General features: G+C 43.6%; 1 protein-coding gene across 1 annotated transcript; it reads left to right on the top strand.

Moving 5' to 3' along the window:
• Window positions 1–3,344: 3,344 nt before the first annotated feature.
• On the top strand, window positions 3,345–18,729 carry HHIPL2 (HHIP like 2; the record flags this gene model as incomplete). Its single annotated transcript, XM_084283410.1, is given in 10 exon segments — window positions 3,345–3,728; window positions 7,899–8,551; window positions 9,437–9,580; window positions 9,956–10,287; window positions 11,510–11,636; window positions 11,981–12,126; window positions 13,296–13,377; window positions 17,497–17,579; window positions 18,357–18,677; window positions 18,680–18,729. Coding segments are annotated over 10 exon segments (2,322 nt in total).
• Between the last annotated feature and the right edge of the window lie 5,431 nt (window positions 18,730–24,160).

Below are 24,160 nucleotides of genomic sequence, written 5' to 3'. Positions count from 1 at the left end.
GTGATGTGCTTTGAATCTGAAACATCATGAGCTACTTGCCATAACTGCTTGCTCTATCTTTTTTTTTTTAAAAAAAAAAAAAAAGTAAAAAGACCAGCAATTATCCAAGTTGTTTTCAACCTGTGTGCTAGTTTAGTTCTGACTCCATAAGAATGTTGCTACCTCATTCTGTAATAGTGTAGGGTTTTGTTGTAGGTCTTAATGGAACTGAGTTCTGCCTTACATGTAGTACTTACACCTGAGACAAACCTGCAGATCTCAAGTCCTGTGTGGAATTCCCTCTGTGGATTATTGAGCACATGCTGTGTTTCAAGCCTGTGCATTGGACTTCGAATGGTAACTTCCAGTGGATCGGAATATTCTGCTTTGGCTTTGAATTCTGTGGTCTGGGTTTGGTTTTCTTCTGAATTAACTCTTTGTTCTGTGTGCAAAACTTCTGTGAGGTGCTTGTTTCCCTTCCATGAAGCACATAGCGTATCTTTGCTTTTCCCACTTACGCTGAGGCAAGGAACTTGCTAAGAGAATCCGCATCTCCTGGGCTACCCACCCAGTGTGTGTTGTCCTTCTGTTATTCCACCTCTTGTTCTGGTACAATTAACATTCAAACTGAATGTGACGATTTCACAGAACTCATTTCAGCTCTACCTTCTGCTTTCTGTGTTTGTTCGTGTTTGTACAGCCTCAGCTTTAAGACTGCATTCCTAAAGGCAAAGAAAAGTGAGCTAATGAGATGTCAGCAGCTTGTCAAGCACAATGACCCCACCTGTTCTGGCCCCCCTCCCCACCTTCCCCACCAGTTTCTCTGCATCGTGAGCAGCTGTCTTGGAACTCAGGCAGGACTTCAGAGCAGTGTATGCAGGTTGTTAGCACTAAACAGGTGCATGTGCTGCTCTTGAAGTAGCCCCTGTGGAATCAGAGCATTGATGTGCTTTGTACTGCTTTGAATGTAAAGTTTTAGGGGGATTTCTGTGATCGATGTTCTTACATGTGATGGTAAATGGAAAGTTCCACTCAGACATGTCCTGTTGCATTTAAAAAGTGGCTCAGGGTGGAATGTTAGCTGAAGAAAAAAGACCGACCGCTGCAAACAGTGCTTGGGTAAAGTGAGGAGCAGGCTCTGTGGGGGGTGGTGTGTGCTCTCCTTGTCTAAATACCAGTAAAGCTGTTCTAGCTTTCCGCCCTCATCAGGGGAGCAGCAAGGAGTGCTCTTGTCTTTTGGTCTGAAATCTCCAGTAACTTGGAAGGGCAGTTCTCTAAGTGCATAAATATATATATTTTTTAATTACTTTTATTTTTTATTTTTGGTCTGCGTGTCTCTAGGAAAGGAAGAGAGGGGGTTAAATGCTCTTAGCAGTAAAAAGTTGAACTAGTGGACAATGTTAGTTACCCCAAAGGGACACTAATGGTAAAGGAATGAAAAAGCTTAGGCCGTGGTTATAAATGAAAAACTTATTTATTGTCCTTGCTGTTTGTTACCATTTCAAAATGACACAATTGCCAGGGGATGCAGGTAATGCCTTAATTTCAGTGACACTGCAATGTATGAGAGCAATAACTGAGATAAGCTGATATTTGAACAGATCCAAGTACTTTGATATAAATGCTTTACCTCGTGACAACTGAGTTGTGTGATTGGTATATTCCCAGTCCAGTTAGGCCAAAGCAGAGGCAGTGTTACTGACAGGCGGCTGGACAGGCAAACTGCCACAGGTCAGAGCTACAGTAAAATATGTTTGTTTTTTAAAAAAAAAAATTTTTTTTTTTTTTTTTTTAAATTAATCATTTCCCAGTACAGACCATGAGGAGACCCATAATCACAGGGTATTCTCAGCTATCACGTTGCCCTGATTATTGTGTTGAGGATCTAGGACTTGGAGCTTTGACTTCCCCCAGGAATCACACACAGATAAGACCATGGGAGTAAATGATTACATGTGGGGAGAGAGGAAGAAGTTCTGGATGAGTGGAAGTGTCCCTGTACAAGAAAATCTCCCGTCAGTTTCCCTTTCCCCGTTCTATGCCTGTGTCCCATCAAGAAAAGAGAGTTAGTTGGAAGCTACAAGAAACAGCTTAAAGCGTATCTCTGTATTGGCTGTAATCATTTCTCCTAGGATCTGTGGTAAGAAGATAGCAAACTGCTTTTTGTGATTGCTTGGTTCCTTACCAATGTTTCAGAAGCAAAAGAACAGCTTGCGAAGTGTTGTCCTTTAGTAAAGTCTGTTGCATGGAAGCATTGAGTGGGGGAGTGTGTGCTGAAGCCTCTCTGTGCACTGAATTGTGCGGGCTGCATCGCTCCTGCCTGCGAGGGAAAACACAGCTTGCTTCTCTTCAACACATCTCTTCGGCTCCCGGTGTGTGGCTGTTCCTGCCCTGTGATGCACACAGCACGGGGGTGGTGAGTGCTCAGGTGGGTCTGGGTTTCTGGTGTGGTTATGAGTAGGGGTGTATGCAGGCAAGGAAAACACTTGGTTATGTGATAAAGGAGCTTGGTTATGATCAGAATGGTCTGGGGGAGAGTGGAGCTAGGCAGGTGTCATTCGTGGTGTCAAGAAACCCAAGCTGAGTACGGTGTGTGCCAGCACAGTACACCTGAGTGTGCAGCTGGTGCTGTACTTCACAAGCCAAGCGGAGGAGGCATTTGCACATTCTTCACCAGAGGGGAAAGTGGGCAAAAATCCCGTGCATCTTGAAATCGAGTTAACATCCCCTGGGATCAGAACCACTAAAATCAATTAGCTTAAGGTCAGGGCTACCACATAACATCACAGTCAAGCTCAGGTTGTTCTCATGCCTTAATGTTTGTTTTCTCTTTCATGCTTTCTGAATTTCTTCTCATATTAGCCATAAATCTGCACCTAGATTTGTGGGTAGCAAAAATTTTTGTCATAAAATGACTTTTATCTCTGGTCAGCTACTGCCTTAATTTGGTTCTATTTCATAACCCTTGCTCGGTCTGTATGAAACCAGACCCAAGTTGGACCCAGTTTAAAAGCCAGGTGGAATGGTAGTTAGCAATTGGGACTTGTTTATCTTGTAAATGGAGAGAGATGATCATGTTCTCTATGTAGGGATCATATACTACATTTTAATGTTGCTTGTGTTTCTTGGTGAGTGATTTCTTAGCCTATTTAAACTAAGCCATAGTGATTAGATCAGTGAGCCCTTCTAGGGGCATGAGAAAAGCCCAGAGGGGAGGGCTCAGCTATGTGACGTGTGAAATACCAAGGAGGCAGCCTGGAAGCTTTCTCTCCAGCCAAATAGTAAACTTCAGAGAGAAAGAGAGAATGTAAGCAAACCTGAGCAAATGTTGATCTCTCTGGCTGGCAATTCATAAAGCAGAAAGGATGATTGAATCGTACCACCAAGAGGCCCAGGATTTCCCTATATCTGACCTCAGGAAACCTACCCTGGAGACATTACATGTTTGGCCATGTGCTGGAAGGAGCAGCAGCAGCTCTAGAGCTTCCTCTTCTTGCTCACGTGCCTTTCTTTGCCTCTCCTTGTTATGCTGGGCAGGCGGTCTCTGGGGGCACCCTCAGTGCCTGGATTACGGGCCGCCTTTCCAGCCCCCTCTTCACTTGGAGTTCTGCTCCTCCTATGAGAACTTTGGCTGCTGTGACCAGCAGAGAGACAGCAGCATTGCAGCAAGGTACCAGGAGATCATGGATTCCATGGATCCGCGGGGGCGTGCGCTGTGCGGGACGTACATCAAAGATATTCTCTGTCAGGTAGGGTGGAAAATCAGTGCCCGTATCCTGTGCTTTTGGCTGATTCTTGAGTCAGTTTTGGTTCTGGCAGCCTCTCGTAGCTAGCTGTCCTGCTGCAGAAGAGGTGTGGGAGCAGGGGAAAAGCAGGCTGCCAGAGTAATGGTGCTGGATCCTCAGCACGCCGTCTGCCAAGTGCTTTGTGTGAGGACAGCACTCTGTGGTAGCTGGCAATATGTACTGATGCTTTAATAGCAATAATGGCTTATGTGAAAGCTCTGCTCAGCTCAGGTGATGACGGGAATCCTGCTGCTCTGCCTGTTTTCCTGTAATGAAAGGGAGAGCTCCAGATCAATATTTATTTTCTGCTTGCAGCTGCTAGGGGCTGGATTACAAGCCGCAGGATGCAGCGACATGAGAATGATCAGGAAGGGATTTAGATCCCTGGGTTCCAGTAAGGATGTGTTTTGATTGTGTTCCTGCTGAGAATGTTTCAAACGTTGTGGTGGCTCAAGTAGGACAACATCTATCAGGCAGTGGTTTCAGGCAGCTGCTGCAAGGCCCTAGGGCTTCAGTCCCTGTATTTCCATGGGTGCTGTGCACCTGGCTGGCAGAAACAGGCATGGTGCAGTGACAAAAGACCAAATCTCTGTTCTGGCTGGGCTCTCCCTGCCTGCCCCCCCTAGCTTTTGAATAAAGGGCAGACCTGACTTGTCTTTTTAACAACTGTTAGTCATGCAGAGCAGGACTTGCTGCATGCCAAAACACCAAGCAGCCAAAAGCCACACTGTGTTTTACTGAGAACATATAAAAACTCTTCTCGTTAAAATTTCCTTAGTCCTAGAACAGTATCTGTGCACCAAAATGTTTCTCTTCTCTTGGTTGCTGGCAGGGATTTTTGGATCTGCTTGGGGCATGGAAACCCTTTCAGCACCAGGGCAGAGAAAGCAACAGCTGCCTTCTCTTCATCATTTTGTAATTGGCAAGCGAGCAAATGATGCCTTACAGGTCCCAGCAGAACCACCAGTGGTGGCCTTAGGAAGGAAGACTTTCTGCACCTTGCAGGTAGAAAGGAAATACTGTAAAAACGTGACTGCTGCCTCTTCAGACTTGAGCTGGTTGTTCTGCAGTGCACAGTTGAATTTTGCCTTTGTTATAAATGTCTCTATACATTTTCACCTTCTCATTTTCATTTATACTCTTTTCATCTTTTACTAAAATAGGATTGCTGTTCAGTCTTTGGAGAGAAACTTTCAGTTGGGTTACATCTTGCTGTTCCTGGTCACATTGGTGACAACCATGGGAATAAAATCAGGTTATCTGGCAAATATTATTTGGCTGTTTAATTAGCGGAGAAGCAAAGATCTACTGCGTGGTTTCACTTCAGGGATGTCACTTTGCTAGGTCATATTATTACTGATGATCTCATATGGAAGGGATGGAAAATAATGAGTCTCTATTCTACCTTCTCTCCACAGTATCACAATAATTTGTGGGCACTGCCCGTGAAGCATTGACATGTTTAGTGCACCCTCAAATACACGATGACAGATGCACTTATATATCACCAGGATGTGATTTTGACGAGTGCTTATTTTTGCTGCGTGCAGCAGTACCAGGATAAACTGTTCCTGGTAGCAAGTTTTCTTACTGATGCTATTTGAACTTCAGGCAGAAAGGTTTATTCAGAAGCATTGGCAGACAAAATGCTACGAACTTTTCTTTTGAACAAACAGAAAAAAATACTGTAGGTGCCTATTAATAGATCTGAACAATCAGTGGCTGCTCTAAAGCAAAACTAATGTAATTCCATGTCTTTGAGGCAGACTGGGAGAGCAGTGATGCCTTGTAACAAAGTGACTCATTCTGGCAGATGTTCCACCAGTGCCAAAAACTGCCTGAAATGTTCTTAAGGGGATGTACAAGTAGCATGGCTGTGAAATGCCCTGGATGCAAACTTTGCTACATGCGTTAGGACAGCTGTTTGGCCACTGGCTGAGAGGATTTTTCTGTGCTCTGAAAGTTGCTAAAGGAAAGGCTTAAAAACCAAATGATCGTGAAAAACAAAGGGCTAGCTACGCCTTTTTCAAGCTGATTGAAAGCCATGATAGTAGCAAGGAATAGGTGTGGGCAAATTAACTTACTCCTAAAGCCAGCTTCCATCTGAAGCCTAACTTTATTGCTGAATGTGTTTTTTTTTTTTTTTTTTTCCAGAGAAACTGATTTAAAATAGCAAAGAAATATTAACATGATCTGGGCAGTTTCTGCTCTATGAAGTAGCTGCATTAATCATAGAATACCCTGAGTTGGATGGGACCCATAAGGATCATCAAGTCCAACTCCTGGCACCACACAGGTCTACCCAAAAATTCAGACCATGTGACTAAGTGCACAGTCCAAACGCTTCTTAAACTCAGACAGGCTTGGTGCAGTGACTTCCCTGTATTGTATTGTTTTGTGCATGCTTGAGCAAAATGAAGGCAGACAATCAATAACAAGAGCAAGGCCACCTGATCCTTGGGGTGTGTATAGAGTCGAAGGGATGCTTCCACCCTGTGAGCTGTACCGGCTCTGGGTGCTGCAGGGTATTCTTTGCCAGGCAAATAATGCCTGGGAAGCTGGATGGCTGGAAAAGCATGGTAGCGGCTCAGGGGCTCCTGACAGACAGACTTGAGACAGACTGTGGGAGACCCTCGTAGTGCAGGCTGCCAGCAAAACAGAGCTGATGGAGCTCTGAGGCAGTGAGGTGTGCCTTGTTTCAGAGGAAGATGTTTCGTTTTTTTTTTTTTTTTTATTGGTGGTGGTAGCACTCAGTACTCTTCTGGGAGCTTCATTCTGTTCCCGCTGACTGAGGGAAGGTAAATGCGTTTTCAAAGACGTTAATAAATTCTTCACTTCAGAATGAAGAGGAGCTTTAGACTGCAAGTGAATTATGGAGACCTGTGCACAGCAGAGATGAGACAGCTGCACTACTGCTGTGTAAGGGCTGGTTGGACTCGATGATCTCGAGGTCTCTTCCAACCTAGATGATTCTATGATTCTCTGAAAGTGTGTGACTACTTATGAGTTGTATCTGTTCTTAGTGTGGCCAAAAACCCTCGGGCTCTCCTGTGAGCAAAGGAAGCAGTTTGCTAGACGAAGTTAATAATGGATACCTGTGGACTTCACACTTAACATCCTGGAATGACTGCTGCTTACAACAAAAATAGTGTCGGTGCTTATGCAGTTGCTCCAGCTTTGTTTATTTTCATTTAATGAAGTAGACTTATTTCAGAAAAGCAGAAGCAGAAAAAAATACTAGTTTAGTAATTCTTCATTCTTAGACTTGTCCATGTACTTCCTATTATCTCTGCCCACTAAAAGCCCTGGATAGACTGTTTCAGGCTGAGCATGAAAACCAGTAAAATCTGTTTGCAGAATTTATGTCCTTCACTTTTAACTTTTTTTTCCTGCTAATATGAATAGGTGGGATTTTAATAGAGATGTTTTACAGAAATTCTGGCCCAGATTTTTTGGAAGATGAGGAACTTAAATATAGGTACAAATTCAAACATGTTTCTTTGTTCTGTGTTTTCTTCCCTACTGCTTGATTAGACTTAGGTATGGGCTTGAGTGGCTTAATGAAGTGAAATCTTAAATATATCTGAAATAGGCAGTGGTACTGTCTGACCTGAAGGGTATGTCCACATTTGGGACTGCTGGTCTGCAGAAGTCTTGAAGAAGAGTTCTACAGAAGTATCAAGTCCACTGTTCTCTGTAGAGCAATGGGTTACTGCAGCGAGGGAGCAAAAAATCATTCTCCCAGTCTGTTGGGAGCAAGTTCCAGAGTACCAAGTTTAAAATCTAGTAGAGGCAACAAAAGGACATTTCTAAAAGGAAAGGTAAGAACAGGTTGGTAGAGGAGATTTTCATGCCCTTAAAAACCTCTAGCACTGGAGAATACACAGCCCCCATAGACACCCTTCCTTTGGGAACTTGGGTGGAGCTGATTGTGCTGTGATAAAGGAAACTGCTACTGACCTCTAAAGCCTGTTTAGCCATATATATGGAGTGACTTTCTGCTACTCCACTTCAAAAATGACTTACTGTGCTCTGTCTTATTTTTAACTTTTTTCTTTTGCTCCATGAAGAGGAGTCCTGGCTTCTCCTGGATGTGTGTACGTAGCCACACATCTGATTTCTTTTACTTCCTAGGAATGTTCTCCATATGCTGCGCATCTCTACGATGCCGAAAACCCCCGAACGCCCCTGAGGAACCTCCCGGGGCTTTGTTCTGACTATTGCTCCGAGTTCCACTTCAACTGCCACTCTGCCATCGGCCTGCTGGCTGGCGACAAGCACGTCCAGGAGTGCTGCGAGAGGAACACGACGAGCTTTTGCAACCTCCTCCACCTACACGACGAGGACTACTGCTTCCCCAACGTGCTCAAGAATGCCGTCCTCAACCGCAACCTGGGCTTGGTGGTGGAGGGCCACAAGGGCTGCCTCCAGCTCTGTCTGGCCGAGGTCGCCAATGGGCTGAGGAACCCGGTGCTCATGCTGCATGCCAACGACCGTACCCACCGCACCTTCGTCGCTGAGCAGCTGGGGGTGGTCTGGGTCTACTTACCTGACGGCAGCCGGCTGGAGGAACCCTTTCTGGATATTAAAAGCATGGTGCTGGCTACGCCATGGATAGGGGACGAGAGAGGCTTTTTGGGGATGGCTTTCCACCCCAACTACAAGCACAATGGGAAATTTTATGTCTACTATTCATACATGGATAAGAAGCGAGTGGAAAAGGTCAGAATCAGCGAATTGAAGGTTTTGGCCTCCGATGCCAACAAAGCTGATCCACACTCAGAAAGGTAAAGTCCATGTTGAATGCTGTTGTATACCTTGATGAGAAATAATTTCCTCTGTCCCTTTCTTTCCCCATTGCAGAATCTGTTCATGTGCAGTCACCCTGATCTAGGGACATGACTAGGGCTGTTACGAAGCTACCAGAGGCAGTTCGGTTCAGGGCCACGCAGCAAGCTAAGGCATGAATTAGAAAATAGAACCCAAGATCTAGGCTTTCAGGTCATATTCTCCTGTCTTGTACTCCTGCCTTTTTAAAGAACAGTAATAGCTTTAAGCCTATCGTGGAGTTAACAAGTGCCTTGGAAGTTGTTTGTACTGTAGAAACTGTTTCACTATAGCACTATATATTCATTGGATCTGATGTGTCCCCCTCCTGTTCATCCCTCCACCAAGGCTAATTCTTAGTTATAGAGAAAAATTTATTAATAGCAGACTTTCTTCCAAGTTTCACAAGTAAAGCCCCCAGAGATGGCCCTGAATCCCTCAGATTCACCAGCTGCTTCTCCTATAAAAGAGAAGCCACCTGTCACAGTCTCAATTTAAAGGGCAACAACTCTAGGTAGCACAAAGGTGTTAATGCAGTGCAGGTTACAGGCGTGGTGCATGGAGCAGGAGTGTGCTGCATGGCTCGTGGCAAACATGTTTCATTAAGGGATGCCGTACTGGAAAGAGCTCTGCCGTGAGGCATGCAGCCAGCACCATACTGAAGGCTCACTGGAAATAGGGTGCAGCTCAGCCCTTGCACCATATCTGACAAGCTGAAAGGTCTGCACGGCTGGGAAATGCTGCTTTCTTCAGGATTTTGTGATGCAGTGTTTCTGTGGCCTACCTCAAGTCTTTCCAGTAACTACATCTGGAGGTCATTCTTATTTTTATTTTTTATTTGTTAGGAATCTTTTGGAACTTGAAGAACCAGCCGCGAATCACAACGGTGGGCAGCTGCTCTTTGGGGTAGATGGCTATATGTATGTATTCACAGGGGACGGAGGGAAAGCTGGAGACCCTTTTGGAAAATTTGGCAATGCTCAGAACAAGTAAGTAGAAAAAAGGCAAAAAACAAAAAACAAACCTTGAGCTTGTCCATCAAGACACTAGGTTTGGAAATAAGACAATGTGGAAGAGTAAATTAAGATTGCTTCCTAGAAGTGTTTTTTGTCTGCAGGTAGTCGAATGCAGTATCTCAAAATTAGTTAAAATTTTGTCTTGAAAGTTGTGGGTACCCAATTCATTAATGGGGGGTGGAGAGTCTTCTGTGACTTGTTTGGAAGATGTACCAGCTGTTGTTTTATTTCTTTTAGACAGATAACTTTTCCTTTGGAAAGGGGGGGAAGAGAAGGGAATTGTCCATGTTTTCAGTTCTCTCTCACGTTGGGTTTTATAAACCTGTCTTTATCTGTTGTTCTCCTTAGGAGCGTATTGTTGGGGAAAGTCCTGAGGATTGATGTGGATGGAGACAGTCCTGATGGCAAGCCTTATCGCATCCCTCCTGATAACCCTTTTGTGTCTGATCCCGAGGCCCGCCCTGAAGTTTATGCTTATGGGGTCAGGAATATGTGGCGCTGTGGTGTTGACAGGGGGGACCCTGTCACAAAGAAAGGAAGAGGGAGGATATTCTGTGGGGACGTTGGGCAGAACAGGTTTGAAGAAATTGACATCATTGTTAAAGGAGGAAACTATGGCTGGAGAGCAAAGGAGGGATTTGAATGTTATGACAGAAAGCTTTGCCACAATTCCTCCTTGGGTAAGGAAGAAGCTTCTTACACAAGGTTACTCGATGCATTTGGTTGACTACAGTATCACTTTTTCCATGTAGCTAAATAATCCAGTGGGTGTTAAGTGGAGATTGCTGACTTGTTAAGAGCAGAAATCCCTTTCTCCCCAGCATTTAAGTGTTGGTATGAAATGCTGCCCTTCCTGTCTAGGGAAGGGCAGCATTGTTATACACTTTTCCGAAGGTGGAGGTTAGGGTCAAAGCCTGTGGCTTTTGCAGACAGTTTTCCCAAGGAAGAAGGCAGTGGATTGAATTTAAGTACAAATGTGATATGCTGGCTTATATAGAGGCTGCTAGTGGTTATTGGAAAGCATGGTAGAAGAACTCTGTATCATAAAGCCCCTCAAGCTGTTGGAAGGCAACACCTGGTCTTAAGCTTATGTTTCGGAAATATTGCATGAGCGTGTACACACCGAGTATTCGTTATCAACATTTCTCTTCTGCTATGCTGGTGCCCACATGGCTTTCCTAAATAAATAAAAGCAAATCACTGTTTTTAACAATAGCCCAAGTGTCAACTGACAACACATCTACTTTAGTTTGTCCTGTTAATTTTTTAATGAGCTACATTTGTGGTCTTTATGCTCATCATTAAATATCAAAGATGAGATATTTGAGCCGGGGGAAAAAAGTGAGGACAAGACCAAAATTCTGTGGGTTCTGATATTGTGCTTCCAGAAAGGGTTGAATTCAATGTGAACATTGCCAGAGACAAAACCTTTATCTTTAGAAGCCTTATGCAAAAGTTGCTTGTAGGTTGCACATTTATGCGTGTCCCGTGCTGAGAATGGCAGGAAACCTGCTGAGCTGACTTTGATTGTATCCCCTTCTGTAGATATCCTGGAATTTGTAAGGACAATTTCTGTTAAAACGATGGGTGCAATGACAAACCTGTAAGATAGTATCTCCTGCAGGCATCACTTGCTCGGTGTAGACAATTTTGGTTCTACATCTTATAGAAGCTCATCAAGACTAAGCCTTGATGAGCAGCTCCAGGGAGCTCTTTAAAGCCCGTGGGTCACTTCTGTCTTGGAATAAATTACTGGATCCCCACTGAGGTTTACTATGCTGTTTATTCAACTGTACCAATTCTTCTCATTGCATTTGTGCCCATTGCTGTTACTGATCAGTTGCTTTTTGATTTTTCTCTGGATGTAATTTTTCTCATTGCTCATGGTTCTTTGTTTAACAGATGACATTCTTCCAATATTTGCATATGGCCGCAATGTGGGGAAGTCAGTCACTGGAGGTTACGTATACAGAGGATGTGAATCACCTAACTTGAATGGTCTCTATATTTTTGGCGATTTCATGAATGGGTAAAACGAATCACTTTCTCTGCATCTCCCATTCTGTACATGCATTTACCTTAAATGTATTAGAGCATCCTGAAATCTTTTGAGCTGCAGTAAATGAGAATCCCGAATGTTTGTGTATTTGGTTAAGGCATTTGACCATTATAACAACAGTTTGGTGAGGATATAAACTTGTTCAAACGTAGGGTCCTTAGGATAAGTTTGCTTATGGTTGGGCTTATTTTTCTGGAAGACAAAGCTAGTCAACCATCCCCTGTTCGCTGACATTTTATTTCAGTAATGTGTGATTTTGCCAGGAACTAATCTTGATAACCAAAACATAAAACAAGGAATTTTACTTTTCCTAGTCGACTGATGGCTTTACAGGAAGACGAGAAGACAAATAAGTGGAAGAAGAGAGATATCTGCATTGGTAGCACAAAAGTTTGTGCTTTCCCTGGAATGATCAGTTCTTATAGCAAATTCATCATCTCATTTGCTGAGGATGAAGCAGGTGAAGTATCTTGCTAGCCACAGCTTTATTGGAAATTATACTGTCAATTTTATAATCTATCTGAATCTATTTCTCTTCATTAGTACAAATTCCTCAGTCTTATTCACAATAACAGCACTTCACACTGTTGCATTATAGATCAAGGCTTTATTTGGGGATGAAGTCAGCTGCTAACTTCAAAGCTTAGTGGAAATCCCTCGGTGCCAAGGATTACTATGGTTGTGATGTCCAGAACTTTCACCAGGGTAGAAGTACTGAAGCATACGTTGTTCACTTTTGCTCAGTCTCCTGACTAAGTTCTGTGCAACACAAAAAGTGACAGAACTCAGATGTGCTTTAGTGAGCTCTGGTGTTTCATGATTTAGCAGAAAAGAGCTTTGCTTGTCATGATCAAAGATCTTAGATCAGCTGGCTAGCTTATATCTGTCAGATGTAGTCTTTGTTGTAAAATATGTACAATTCTAACAACATGTTCTAACAACATGTAGAGTGGGGGGATGTTAAATGTCTCTTCCACTGATTGTTATTTTAGAAAATAATATGGTATTGTAATGTAATTTGAAATGCAACAATAGCGTTGCCTCTTTTGCAAGCTACTATAATCTGCCTGGATATTGTTTTAGTGGCTGCTGAAGAAAAGGCATCAGGAACAGTTGGTCTCAGCAGCCACGCAGTAATAAGAAGCTTCTGTCTTGCATGGATCGCCAATTTAGCTCGTTGGGTATATATATGTATATATTTGGTACCACTATGAGATGGCTAAATATTTTTTGTGTGTTTTTTCCCCTTCTACTTTGTAGCTTCTGGATGTTTCTTTGGTGTAAACAAGATTAAAAAACATATTTTTACATAGGAAGGTAACCTCTTGGAAGGGCACCAACAAGAGGTAATGAAGGCCCTTCTCATGCACTGTTTGGTTAAGGGCTGCTGGCTCTGTGCTGCAACCAGGGGCTCATCTGATGTTCCCAGGTCCACCTGCATAGGGCAAGGTGAGACCAAAGCCCACTTTTTGGAAGTAAGAGACAACTGAGGGAATGGCTGAAGTGGTTTTCTTTTCTAACCATGTAAATCAGTGAAGAGACAGAAAACAGAGTTGAAATTGAGAAGGAGGATTCAGTTTGGGCACTTGCATCTGAAACTGCTTTTTTTTTTTTTTCACTTCCATTTAGGTGAGCTGTATTTTTTGTCTACTTCTTATCCCAGTGCCTATGCACCACATGGATCTCTCTACAAAATTGTGGATCCTGCAAGGTTAGTAATTAAAGATGGTTTTTCATTGCCAAATTCTTTTCTAATCACTCACGTTCTTCAGCTATCACAGCAGACAGAATGCAAAGTATTTCCAATGCATAATCTCACTAGCATCTACATCCAGGCCTTGGTTTCTGCTGACCCACTGTACATGTGGTGCAACTTTATCAGGTTCAGTGAATGTACTCCTCACTTATCATGTCTGTGGACCAAGTTCAGATCTTTAGGGTCTGGGACAGTAAGGATCAAAACGTTGTCCTGTTTGCATGTCTAAAGTATAACACAGTGGTGGTTAAAGACAATGATCCATATTTCTCAAGGTCAGGAGGGAGAACATTTTGTCTACACTTGAAGCAAGGATTTTGTGAAATTAAACAAAAGTAATTTGATAACAGTAAATTAATGTCTCTCTCCCTCTCTTCCTCTTTCTCTCTCTTTCTTTAAGAAAAAAAAAAAAACACTTTGTGCTGGCCAGCAATTCCTTTTCCATCAAACACAGTGAAAGGCAACTGGTGCATGGCAACATTAAAGTAAATAGTTATGGTCTTTATGGCTCTTGGTCCATCTCACAAGTTCAAACCTAGACTAAGCTGTGAAAGGTTGAAACTATTTCCTTTTTACTAGCAAATTAAAAAGACATAAATCAGTTCTCTTACCATGTGTCCTACTGGGACTTGTATTTTCTGACTCAGGTGTGCCTGAGACGTTGTCCCCCAGCCTGCACAAGCAGGCACAGGATGGGCTGTGCAGGGATAGGTGACTTTCTGCCCAGAGATGTGGGCACCATGCATCTGTCAGAGAAAGAAGGCACTGCCAACCTTCCTGCCACCCAGTTTCTGTCTGCAAAGGACTTTGTTTTTCTGGATGGTCAAAGCAGCACTGACCATTTCCTGCTGCTAAAGTGATTTAAATAGAAAACAGATGCAGAAAGCTCCACTGGGGCCACCCTCCTAGGCTCCTGTGAACTCTGCAATGCCAATGGCGTTTGACAAGATCAGCTATGAATCTTCCTCGGGCCATTTAAGAGTGATCTTCTGCTGGTCATTAAGTAATTGAAAAGTACTGGTTCTTCCATGATTTACTGTAATTCCTGACTTGGCAGAAGGACTGGAGGGATGTCTGTCCCTAAAGGTATGCAAAGGAAAATGGGCTTGCAGGAGCCAATGTCGTATGCCCTTAAGAAACACCCCGTGGTGGGCAGATGAGTAATTTTGAATCCTTGTTTAATTTTCCATGTGAAAATCCTCCCCTCCATGGAAACTGGGAAGGAGGATTAGCTCTCAGTGCAGAGACCTTGAGGAAGATCTTACACAGATGAAAATTAAAGCTGACGGGAGAAACAGGTTGCAAGATCACTTCTGCAGATTAAATACCCAATTCTCCCTGAAATTGGTGGAAATTGTCTAATAAGGAATCTCTGAAAGGCTTACTTTAATTGGCAGAGACCTGAAGTGACATAAGATATTTGTGATGTATATTTATTTTTAATAAACAAAAGTTTAAAAAGCAGTTAACAGTTTAGCTGCAAAGCCCTCTAATGAGGGAGAAAGAAACCTGGTGCTTCATGCAGTGTTCAAATAACTGGAGCTTGAACCCAAGTTTTCTAAGCAAAATGTTTTTTCCCTATGAAGTTATCCCTGCAAAAGTCTGGTTTTACAATAATAAGCATGCTTATGCAATTTTTTCCCCTACTAAACTTTTGGCTCTTACTTAAAGCATTTTTTTGGATCACGCTAAAGAAGCATTAAATGAGTTTTTCAAATCACCCTGTAAAGAAGATAAAGTGTCTATCAGCTGTTGCTGAGATTTCAGACATTAACGCCATGAAGAAAACAAGAAATGCTTTCTTGGGAAGTTAAATCCCAAGCTAGGTAGTTGACCTGAGCTCTGTGCCAAGGTGGTGGGAAGAGGACCTCGAGTCCTTTACTCTAGGTGCATTTGCTGTAACTGCTTACAAGGAGCCTCCTGTCTTTGGCAGCTCATTGTCTGCCAGGAACCCTTTGAGCTGCATGAACTGTGGCGGACCAAACCTAACCTTTTAATCTCTAAAAATAAAATACCGTGAACTTGCATAAACACTGACTACTTGAGCATGCTCTGTTTCATCAATAAAAGCCATGCAGCCCTAATGCCACTCCTTACTCTGTCATGAAGATTATCAGAATGATAAATCCTCTTCCTAGCTGTAAAGGCAGACATCCAGCTTTCTGTATCCCAAGCACCCTGTGGGAGCCTCTCCAGGAAGAGATGTAATGCACCACGTTAGGCTGACTCCCACAGGGGGCAGAAAGGATGATTTCACTGGCCTGAAAGCCTTTCTGGAAAGAAGCCAGCTCTTCCCTAGGGCTTTGTGGAGCTTCATACCCATCATTTCTAGAGCAGGTTTGGGCGCTTATTCCCTTGGCTTTCTGAGCAGCTGTGCTGCTCAGTGTTGCCCTCGCCTGTTTTATTAAATAAATACAAGCTTGTCCAGGGTGTGCAAAGCTTGCTTCTGGAGCAGAGTCCTTACACCTCCAGATCCTCGGTTGCACGCTGGTCTTCTGATCTTACCACGTGCAGAGCTTTTTCCATTCCCTTCTGCGATGTCATGCTGCTTATGGGATTATTCCCTTTCTGTCCCCCAGGGAGCTGTGGCTGGGACAACAGGCTGCTCTAACAGGCGCAGTCCTGTTCCATCCAGCCTGGATGCTTCCTGCTTTCCCCTCGTGTTTCAGCAAGGGTAGCAAGCCACACAAACGCCTGCTCTGAAATGCTGGTGGGGGCACTGGCATCTGCCTGAGGGCAGCTCTAGCTTCCCTATGAACCTTTCAGGAAAATGAAGGGCATCAGAGCCTGGTGTCCCCATGTCAGCTTGCCTCTCCAGCCATGCTCTCAGAGACATCAGAGGGGCTGGTGTGCCTCTGCCTGGACTGGTACCAGCACCCCCTCACCCCTCCATCTTCCCCCCAGTTAGGACTGGAAAGAAAAGGTGTTAGAAGGTGCTTTAAAACTTGGAGAGGCAGAAAGAAAAAAAAAAAAAAGCCATTATCAACCCTGCTTTAGTATTTTTTTTTTTAATTGAAATGGCATGGAGGAAGCACTTCCTTGGCAGTTGCCCATGTCTGAAGGAGAATGCTAATTACAAGAAAATGTGATGCCTGAGGTCATGCTCTGCTTTACTCTGTGCTACCAAGCATGCCAAATGCCTGTTCTTATTTATCTTACAGCAGATCCTTTGGTGGAGAACAAAAAAAACATAAGCAAATGTAGGTCTCTGTACCCCACCTTACTGTCATGTAATGTGTTTTTTTTGGGGTGCTTTTGTATTGTAGGAAGCTGTTGGGGAGTGCCAGGAGAGGAGCTGGGATAGCATTTCTTTGCCTGCTCCTTTCCTTCCTCATGCTCAGCTCCTGCGTCAGCACCATGCTGTGTCTGAAGCAGCGCCCTTTGAACATCACAACAACAACTGTGGGGCTGAGTGGGCATATTCCCCCACGTGGATGGAGTTCCTTATGCTGTACCATCGGTGGGTGGAAAGCACTCTGTCATTGACAAGCCTCATGTGCAAGCATACACATATAAGATTCTTCTGCCTCAGCGTGGGGTACAACAACCAGAACCTGGCTGTTCCTCCAAAGCAGGGTGAGAGAACAACCCAAAGTGGCTTTTTAAGCTGGAGTTCAATCAATGCATTATACCACCAGGGCTCTGGAACCAGCGTTGTGCTGTGCTTCCAGCAGCAGGACGCAGCTGGATGCACCGAGTCAGTACCCTTGAATTCAGTGGTAAACCACAAGGACATACAGGCAGGCAGGTATCCCATAGACTGACGGTTCAGCTATCAGTGTTGAATAAAGACAGTCCAGGCTGTGTGATGGCAGAAAGCTTACCAGAAGGGTGGTAGAAGATAAGCTGTAGTTTTCCAGCTGCTACTGCTATTCAGGCAGGGATTTTACCATTTGTACCCTGAATTAAGCTCTCAAATTCTACCTTTAAGCACTCTAGGTGCCTAAAGTCCTTTTATACCTGTTCTGGTGGAGGCAAGGGATGTGTGTGTGTAGGGGGGCTGATATATGCCTCTGGAATAAACAAACTTCCTAACAGCTTCTCAGATATCTGCATGTCTTTTTGTTTTTCAAGGAGAGCTCCACCAGGGAAGTGTAAATACAAGCCTGTTCCAGTGAAAATAAAGAGTAAACGGATACCATTTGTTCCACGTGCAAGTAAGTTGTTCAGCTTAAATTTCACCAAGAAACAAAACTGTCAAGTCTTACATATATGTGATTGACATTGCTAGTGATCTTAAAAACGAAAGCACTGAGCAGGACGTGTCCTGAAGTTAGGTAATCATGTTTAACGTGTGCTTCTGTTGTCTACTAGATGCCGTACCTTTTCTTAACCCCAGTCTCTGATTTTTTCTAAATATTGTCAAGTAACAGTGTAAACGGGCATCACAAAAGAATTGGTGGCTTTGATGTAAGCATTTGGTCTGGGAAATTCCGAGTGCCTGTCCAGAGTGCTCTGTGACAAGCTCCTTGGGTCAAACAACATAATCCCTTCTCCGTAAATCTAGGGGAGTTGATCCTTTCTCTGGCTTTTCTGTTTTAGGTCCTTTGCAACCAGAGCAGGGGTTGCATCATATTATTCAGTAGAAAATGTCCAGCAAGCTGAAGTCTTCTTATCTGAGATTTCCAGACATTAGTGTAACATGAAAAGTCCATAACGTTAAGTTTGTCAAAGTGTGTAAGGTCTCATCATATTCTTTCTGGACTTATTTTCCTAAATTCATACTTTCTAAGATTAAACAAATTTAATTTCCAAGAAACCCAAGGGTCTTTTGGTAGAAGAAAAGATGTTTATACAGTCTGTATTTCTTTTCCTAGAATGTTAGATTTTTTTTTCTTAGCTATACCTCTACTAAGGGTTTATATCATTAATTTTCTAAATTAGCCTTCTGCCTTAAAGCAGGGATGATGAAACGTCTTAATTGCTTTTCTCAGAGACTGTCCTTGAGTTGCTTAATGAACCTGCAACCAAACCTCTGAAAAAATCTTCTACCCCTGCTGAAGCTGTCTCAACAATTTCTTCTAAGAAATCTAAAAAGACACCATCCCCCAAAATAAAAGCGTCAACCGTGAGAACAGCTCCATCTGGTAAAAAGACACAGAAAATCAAGGCTCAAGATGAACATCACAGGTCAAAGCAGAAAAAGAAGGTTGCAAGGGTTTCCAGAATTACACCAGCACCACCTGTGCCAAAAAAGAAGAGCTCCCACCTAACTGGAACCAAGAAGCTTCTTCCAAAGAAAGCAGCACGAAATAAGGGAAACTGGAGAAGAGGAGGAAAGAGAGTAGATTAAGCAGCAGCTTTTGAAAAAGCCGAAGTTATTTATAAGATGGTGAAACAATTATTTTGAATAGCAACTAAATAAAAAAGAATCAGTTGATTTGTTATGCCAATATGTTTTCATGGATGAGCTCACTATTGCTCTCAGGCGCTCCTCCGTTTATGTCAGTGTTAGCAGTCTTTATATGTTCCATTAAACCTTAACACCAGCTTCCTAATAGCAACTTGCTTTGCAAATGCTGCTGTGATGTCCTTTTCTGACATAAGTTGTTATAAGAGAGTCTGATGGACATTCACTGGCAAGTTTTGACCATGTTTGTCTGTCTAATAAATCCAACTGCCTTCAGATTTCAAGATTTGCATCATTAATACAAGAATATGTCACTGGCCTCACCTTTCTTTTGGTATGGTTAGTTTTTTGGTCCTTGGTACTGAATTTCAGTTCAAGTATATTTTAAAAGTAGATGTCCTGCAGGTGACAATATAATTAACATTTTTTTTAAAAGATTTTATTCGAGTTGTAGATCCACCCACAGGTTCCAAAGGATTCGATATGAGCTTGGAAATGTTCAGCAAATCTAAAAAGCCCACCAACCCATCAAAACCCAAGCTGAAAGCACAGAAACCAGGCAACCCCCCAGAACCCAGTTGTAGCTGAGCTACCAAATGGAGCGATTAGTCGGCTCCTAGTTGAACACAAAACCTGCAGCTGGAGTCTGTCCTGCTGTGTGCCATGACACGGGGCAGTTTGTGTTGCTTAACACTTCTTCCACAGCATGAACTGCACCACACAGATTTTCCCCCCATTGCCAGGTGCACGGGTGTCCAGAAGGAACAGAAACATGGACCTTGCAGAACAGCAAGGACGTGGTACAGCCAGGGGCAGGTTCCTGGGCATAGCACCTCTCCTTTCCCAAGTGTTTTCTCTGTTTTTGGGAGGTGTTGGGGCCAGGGCTTCGGCCTTGAGGGCTCCTGGGGTGCAGACACCGTGGCAATAGCAAAGTTCCTTCATGCACAGGCACTGATGTGCACAAGGATTTGGAGAAAAAGGTTTTTGTGTTATTCTTGGTGTAACCTGGAGAGTAACAAACAGCAGTGGCGTGTTTGCTACAGACAAGTGCATCTGCTGGATTCGCGGAGCCATGGCCTGGCTTGGGCTGGGCCCGCACCTCCTCCCCTCAGGCTGACATGGAGCCAAAGCCAACTGCACCATTTCGCAGCTTCAGCTTAAGATGGAACCGCCTTGGGCTTTCTCCTGCTGCCATCTTCTGGACTGGCTGTTCCAGGACACAGCCTTGGCCCCAGGCCGGCCCTAGGCCGACACGGCTCCTGCTGCCCGGGGGCCACGCGTGTTTTTTCCACCCGGAGCGGGGTAGAACCGGGACCCGCCCAGCAGCGGGGAAGTGGCTCCGGCAGAGAATCACCTCCTCAGAAAAGGCAGGAAAAAAAAAAATCAAACCATGGACGGGAAAAGCTGGGAAGGCCCCAGCGAGGATCGAACTCGCGACCCCTGGTTTACAAGACCAGTGCTCTAACCACTGAGCTATGGAGCCACCTATCACTTCCAGCGCTGCCGACGGCTGCTGTACCCGCGCCCCCTGCCTTGCACCGGCCCCTCCCGGGCGCCCGCCGAAGCCGGGGCTGTGGAGGCCCCAGCCGGGCTCCTGGTTGCCCCAACCAGGCTTCGTCGCCCTCTGGGGCCAGCTCGGGGCCACCTCGGTTGCCCCCGGGGCTCAGCAGCGGCTGGAAGCCGTTTAGGCCAGAGCCAGGGAGCTGCGGGCTCCACACTTCTGCTTCTCGGGTCTTGGGGGTGTTTCAGTCTTCCTGCCCTTCCTCAGTTGTGTCCCCCAAAATTTACCCTGAGGTGGAAGAGCTGAGTTGAATGGGAATCACAGCCCGAGCCCCCTCAAACAGCACGCTCACCCGTGCTGTATTGCCTAGGGATGGCTGAAGTACCCGGTGTAAAGACAACTGTGTGTGCAGTTGCTATAAATGCAGAATAAACTAACATTTGCACATAATTAAATACGCTATTGCAGTAAGAAGTAGTTCAGCGACAAAATGAGGCTTGTGAAAGTGTTTCTTCAAGGGCTGTTAAAGTATTCTCCAGCCCCCAAACCACCTAGCAACGTAACCCGCTATGGAGAAGCTGAGTGAAGGTTTCGTGAGGTCGGGCTGCCCGATGCTCTGTGCAGCGTGAAAGCCTCCTCCTCCCCCCAAAACAAAACCCCAAACAGCTTACACTGAGAGATTACAACTGGTGTTGTAAATCCGAACAGCTTTTGTGAAATAACTGTTGCCGAAAAATGGGTTTAATTTTCTTGCAAATAAACCACGAGCATATGTTGAAACCAACAGCCTGACAGATATTGTACAGCCTCCGTTTCTTTTTTCACTTTTTACAGCACAAGAAAGTTTGAAACCATTGAAGATTTTCCATTTTTCTTTGCATACAAGAGCCGGTCTTTTGTATGCAAAGTCTTCATCCATGAAAGCTTAGGAGAAGGTGAAAAGGCAACCAAACTGGGAGACACTGCTCTGGCGTAATGAGTCTGAGCAGTACTGCTGAACGCTGGAATCACATCTAGAAAAGCAGCCACAATTTGCTAGGTACAAGCCTCAAATTGCACGTAACCAAAAATAAAGCTCCTTGAAATAAAAAGGCAGTGAAAAAGCTGCATTAAGGCATTAGAGACCTTTCATCCACTCCACAGATTGTGAGCTAGGTCTTTTTTTTTTCATTATTTTATTATACCTTCTCTTTAAACGGCTATTATCTCTGTGGACAAACTAAACCTGTTCTGGTGAACTCTGTCTTGTTGTTTATGTAAGACGCTAAAATTACTTTAAAATATCTTATCAAAATGCTTTTGACCTCTAATGTGGCAGCTGATATATTTGTGAAGTTTCACATTTCTTTGATGGTTGTTTTTTTTCTCCTTCCCTTTGAAGTTGGTGACTCTTTAGAGCTGGTGAAACTCTTCTAAAGAGGGCTAAAATGCCTGGGGTGAGTGTTCTGTTACTGCAAGGGGGAACTGAAATATAATTGTAGCTTGTGTTGTAACTTTCCCTTTAAACTAGATAGGAGCAGAATGGTCTTACACTCTTCCTACAGTAAAACAAACCTACTTTAACCAATCTATCAGAGCTGAACATCAGGGTGAGATGTATACTGAGGACTGAACAGTGTTGAAATCAAGTTTTCTGTGGTGGTATGGCTACTTGTCAATGTTGATTTTTAGGTGAAAAGTCTGTAAATGCCATAATTGCCCTGCCTCTAGATTCCCTTACTGTCTGCTTCAAGTTCACTGGGAGCTCTATGCAGTGTAGCACACAGTCTTTGTCAGGCACCCTGGGTAGGATTCAAGAGGTGATGGAGAGACCATGCCATCAGTAAGACCTTTAGCTTCTCTTTATAATAGAAATGAGGAAATGAGAAACTTCTCACAGATTTCACCTGAAGGGAAACCACTAAAGTAGGTTGTCTGAATCATGGTCTAGAACTTGCCTGTTTCTCAGTTGACTGTAAAGGGAGTCTGTGCTGAAAATGTCAGTTGTTAAATGAGGCAGATCTCCCTGGTGCTGACAGGTTTGTTACCAACTAAGTTCTGCTAGTGACCAGGCATTATCCTGCAGAGGCATGGTGTGGGATGGATGTGGTAACTGCTATGTTTAACAGATATAACAGCACTGCATAGCTCCTGTCTGCAAGCTGCTAATGCCCTTAGCTAGCCCATCCTCTCAGTCACATTTGCACGGGAATAAGCTTTAGTTTAAGACTATTTTGCTTAGATGTTTAACCTAGAATAAAGGTAGCTGGAGTGTTCCCATCAGAGGACCAAGAGAACTTTTAGGTAGATGGAAAGATAAATTAAGTGTCTGGAGAAGACTCTCAGAATATTTCTGCAACTAAACATATAGATTTTGAAAGTTAAGCAGTTGGGCAATTAAAAAAAAAAAAAAAGCCCATTTAGTCTTCAGGCTGACATTATTGCCATTGAAAGCCACTAGGTGGAACCTAAGTACTGCGTGAAAGCTTGGGGAAAATGTTCATGTTTAAACAGACTTCAAATGCTGGTAAGTGTGCATTTTTAACATACAGGTTTAATAAATAAATAAATAAATAATTCTGTAGGACAATTTACCTTTAAAGATGTTCCAAACATGAAAAATCTGTATTGATATATGCTCTGTAAATTTTCTGCTGATTTGCAGATTAAAATTGTTACGTGTCCCCCTTGCCATATCATGCCTTTACCAAACATTCATTCTTTTCTGTCTGGTTCACTGAATTAATGCTGATAAAAGTGGAGGACTAATAGAAGTTGTATAGTAAAAGCAGTGTGAAAGCAAGCAGGCAGGCCCTTTGTAAACTGCCTTGCTGGTATAACCCATTTATTTTTTTTCTCTTTTATACAGAACAGTTTTGTAACAGAGTCACTCCCAAGGTACAGAGGAATGCTGAAGGTCATTGGGAGCAGCACATAGCACATTCTCCTTTCCTGAGGAAAGCTGTTAAGAAGGAGCGAGATTTGAAAGACACATCCTAATCCTTCTCTACAACAGGGATAGGCAATGAACTAGAAAAGTTCATGGCCAGTGTAAGTGCAGGTGTAATTTTACCCTCAGTCTGCACCAAGGCCATTATTAAAAAAAAATAAATAAATTAGTTGTTCCTGATCAGCTCCCCGAATGTCCTTAACAGCACCACTGAACAAACGTATGTTTAACTGTGTGTGAAGCTGATGTTGGTTTGCAGATGTCAACCATGCTGCTGTGAATTTACATCCATCACTGTTAAGAGCAGTGAGCTAATCTCACACACATTCCAGATGATCGTGTTGTCATATCTTACATTTAACTGTTAAAAGAAGAAGCAAACCAAAGGATTGACTCTATAGACAAGTTCATGATTCATCCCTAGAAATTCTCCTACACTCCAGTATTCTCTAAACTCCTTTACCTGGCTAACCATCCAGGCTGAATTCAATTTTACCGGTGTTTTTGCATAATTCAGTTCTTTGTTGCACAAATCTGCTTTGGGCTGCATTGGTCTGAGATAAATAGCAGTGAGAGCTTTCTCTGCAGATGTGGTGTGTCTCATAACAGGTTGTTGTGGCTTGCCTGCCTTTGTCCTTTTCACATCTCATTCTCTATGTCTCAGGGCAGCCTGGTGCACCAGGGATATTCTCAGCAGAAGTACGGATCACCAAAACTCACATGCTTGCGTTTCCTTGTCAATGAGAATGGATTTTCAGCACAGCACTAGTCTTTTTGTGAAATGTGATGTTCTGGGCCTTTTAGTTATTTGACAGATTCAGTACTATCAGTTTTGTTTCTTAAAGAAACTGTAGCAATTGAAAGGTGCCCAAGTTTGATGTGTTCATTTTAATCATCAAGTGTTGATGGGTTAATTTGTTTTGTTCAAGCGCAAGGTTTTTTTTTTTTTTTTTTTTTT

Source organism: Netta rufina (genome assembly GCF_964035555.1).
Source record: "Netta rufina genome assembly, chromosome: 3".
Lineage (NCBI taxonomy): Eukaryota > Metazoa > Chordata > Aves > Anseriformes > Anatidae > Netta > Netta rufina.
Note: the sequence above shows the minus strand (reverse complement) of the source record. Positions and strands in the feature narration are given on the sequence as shown.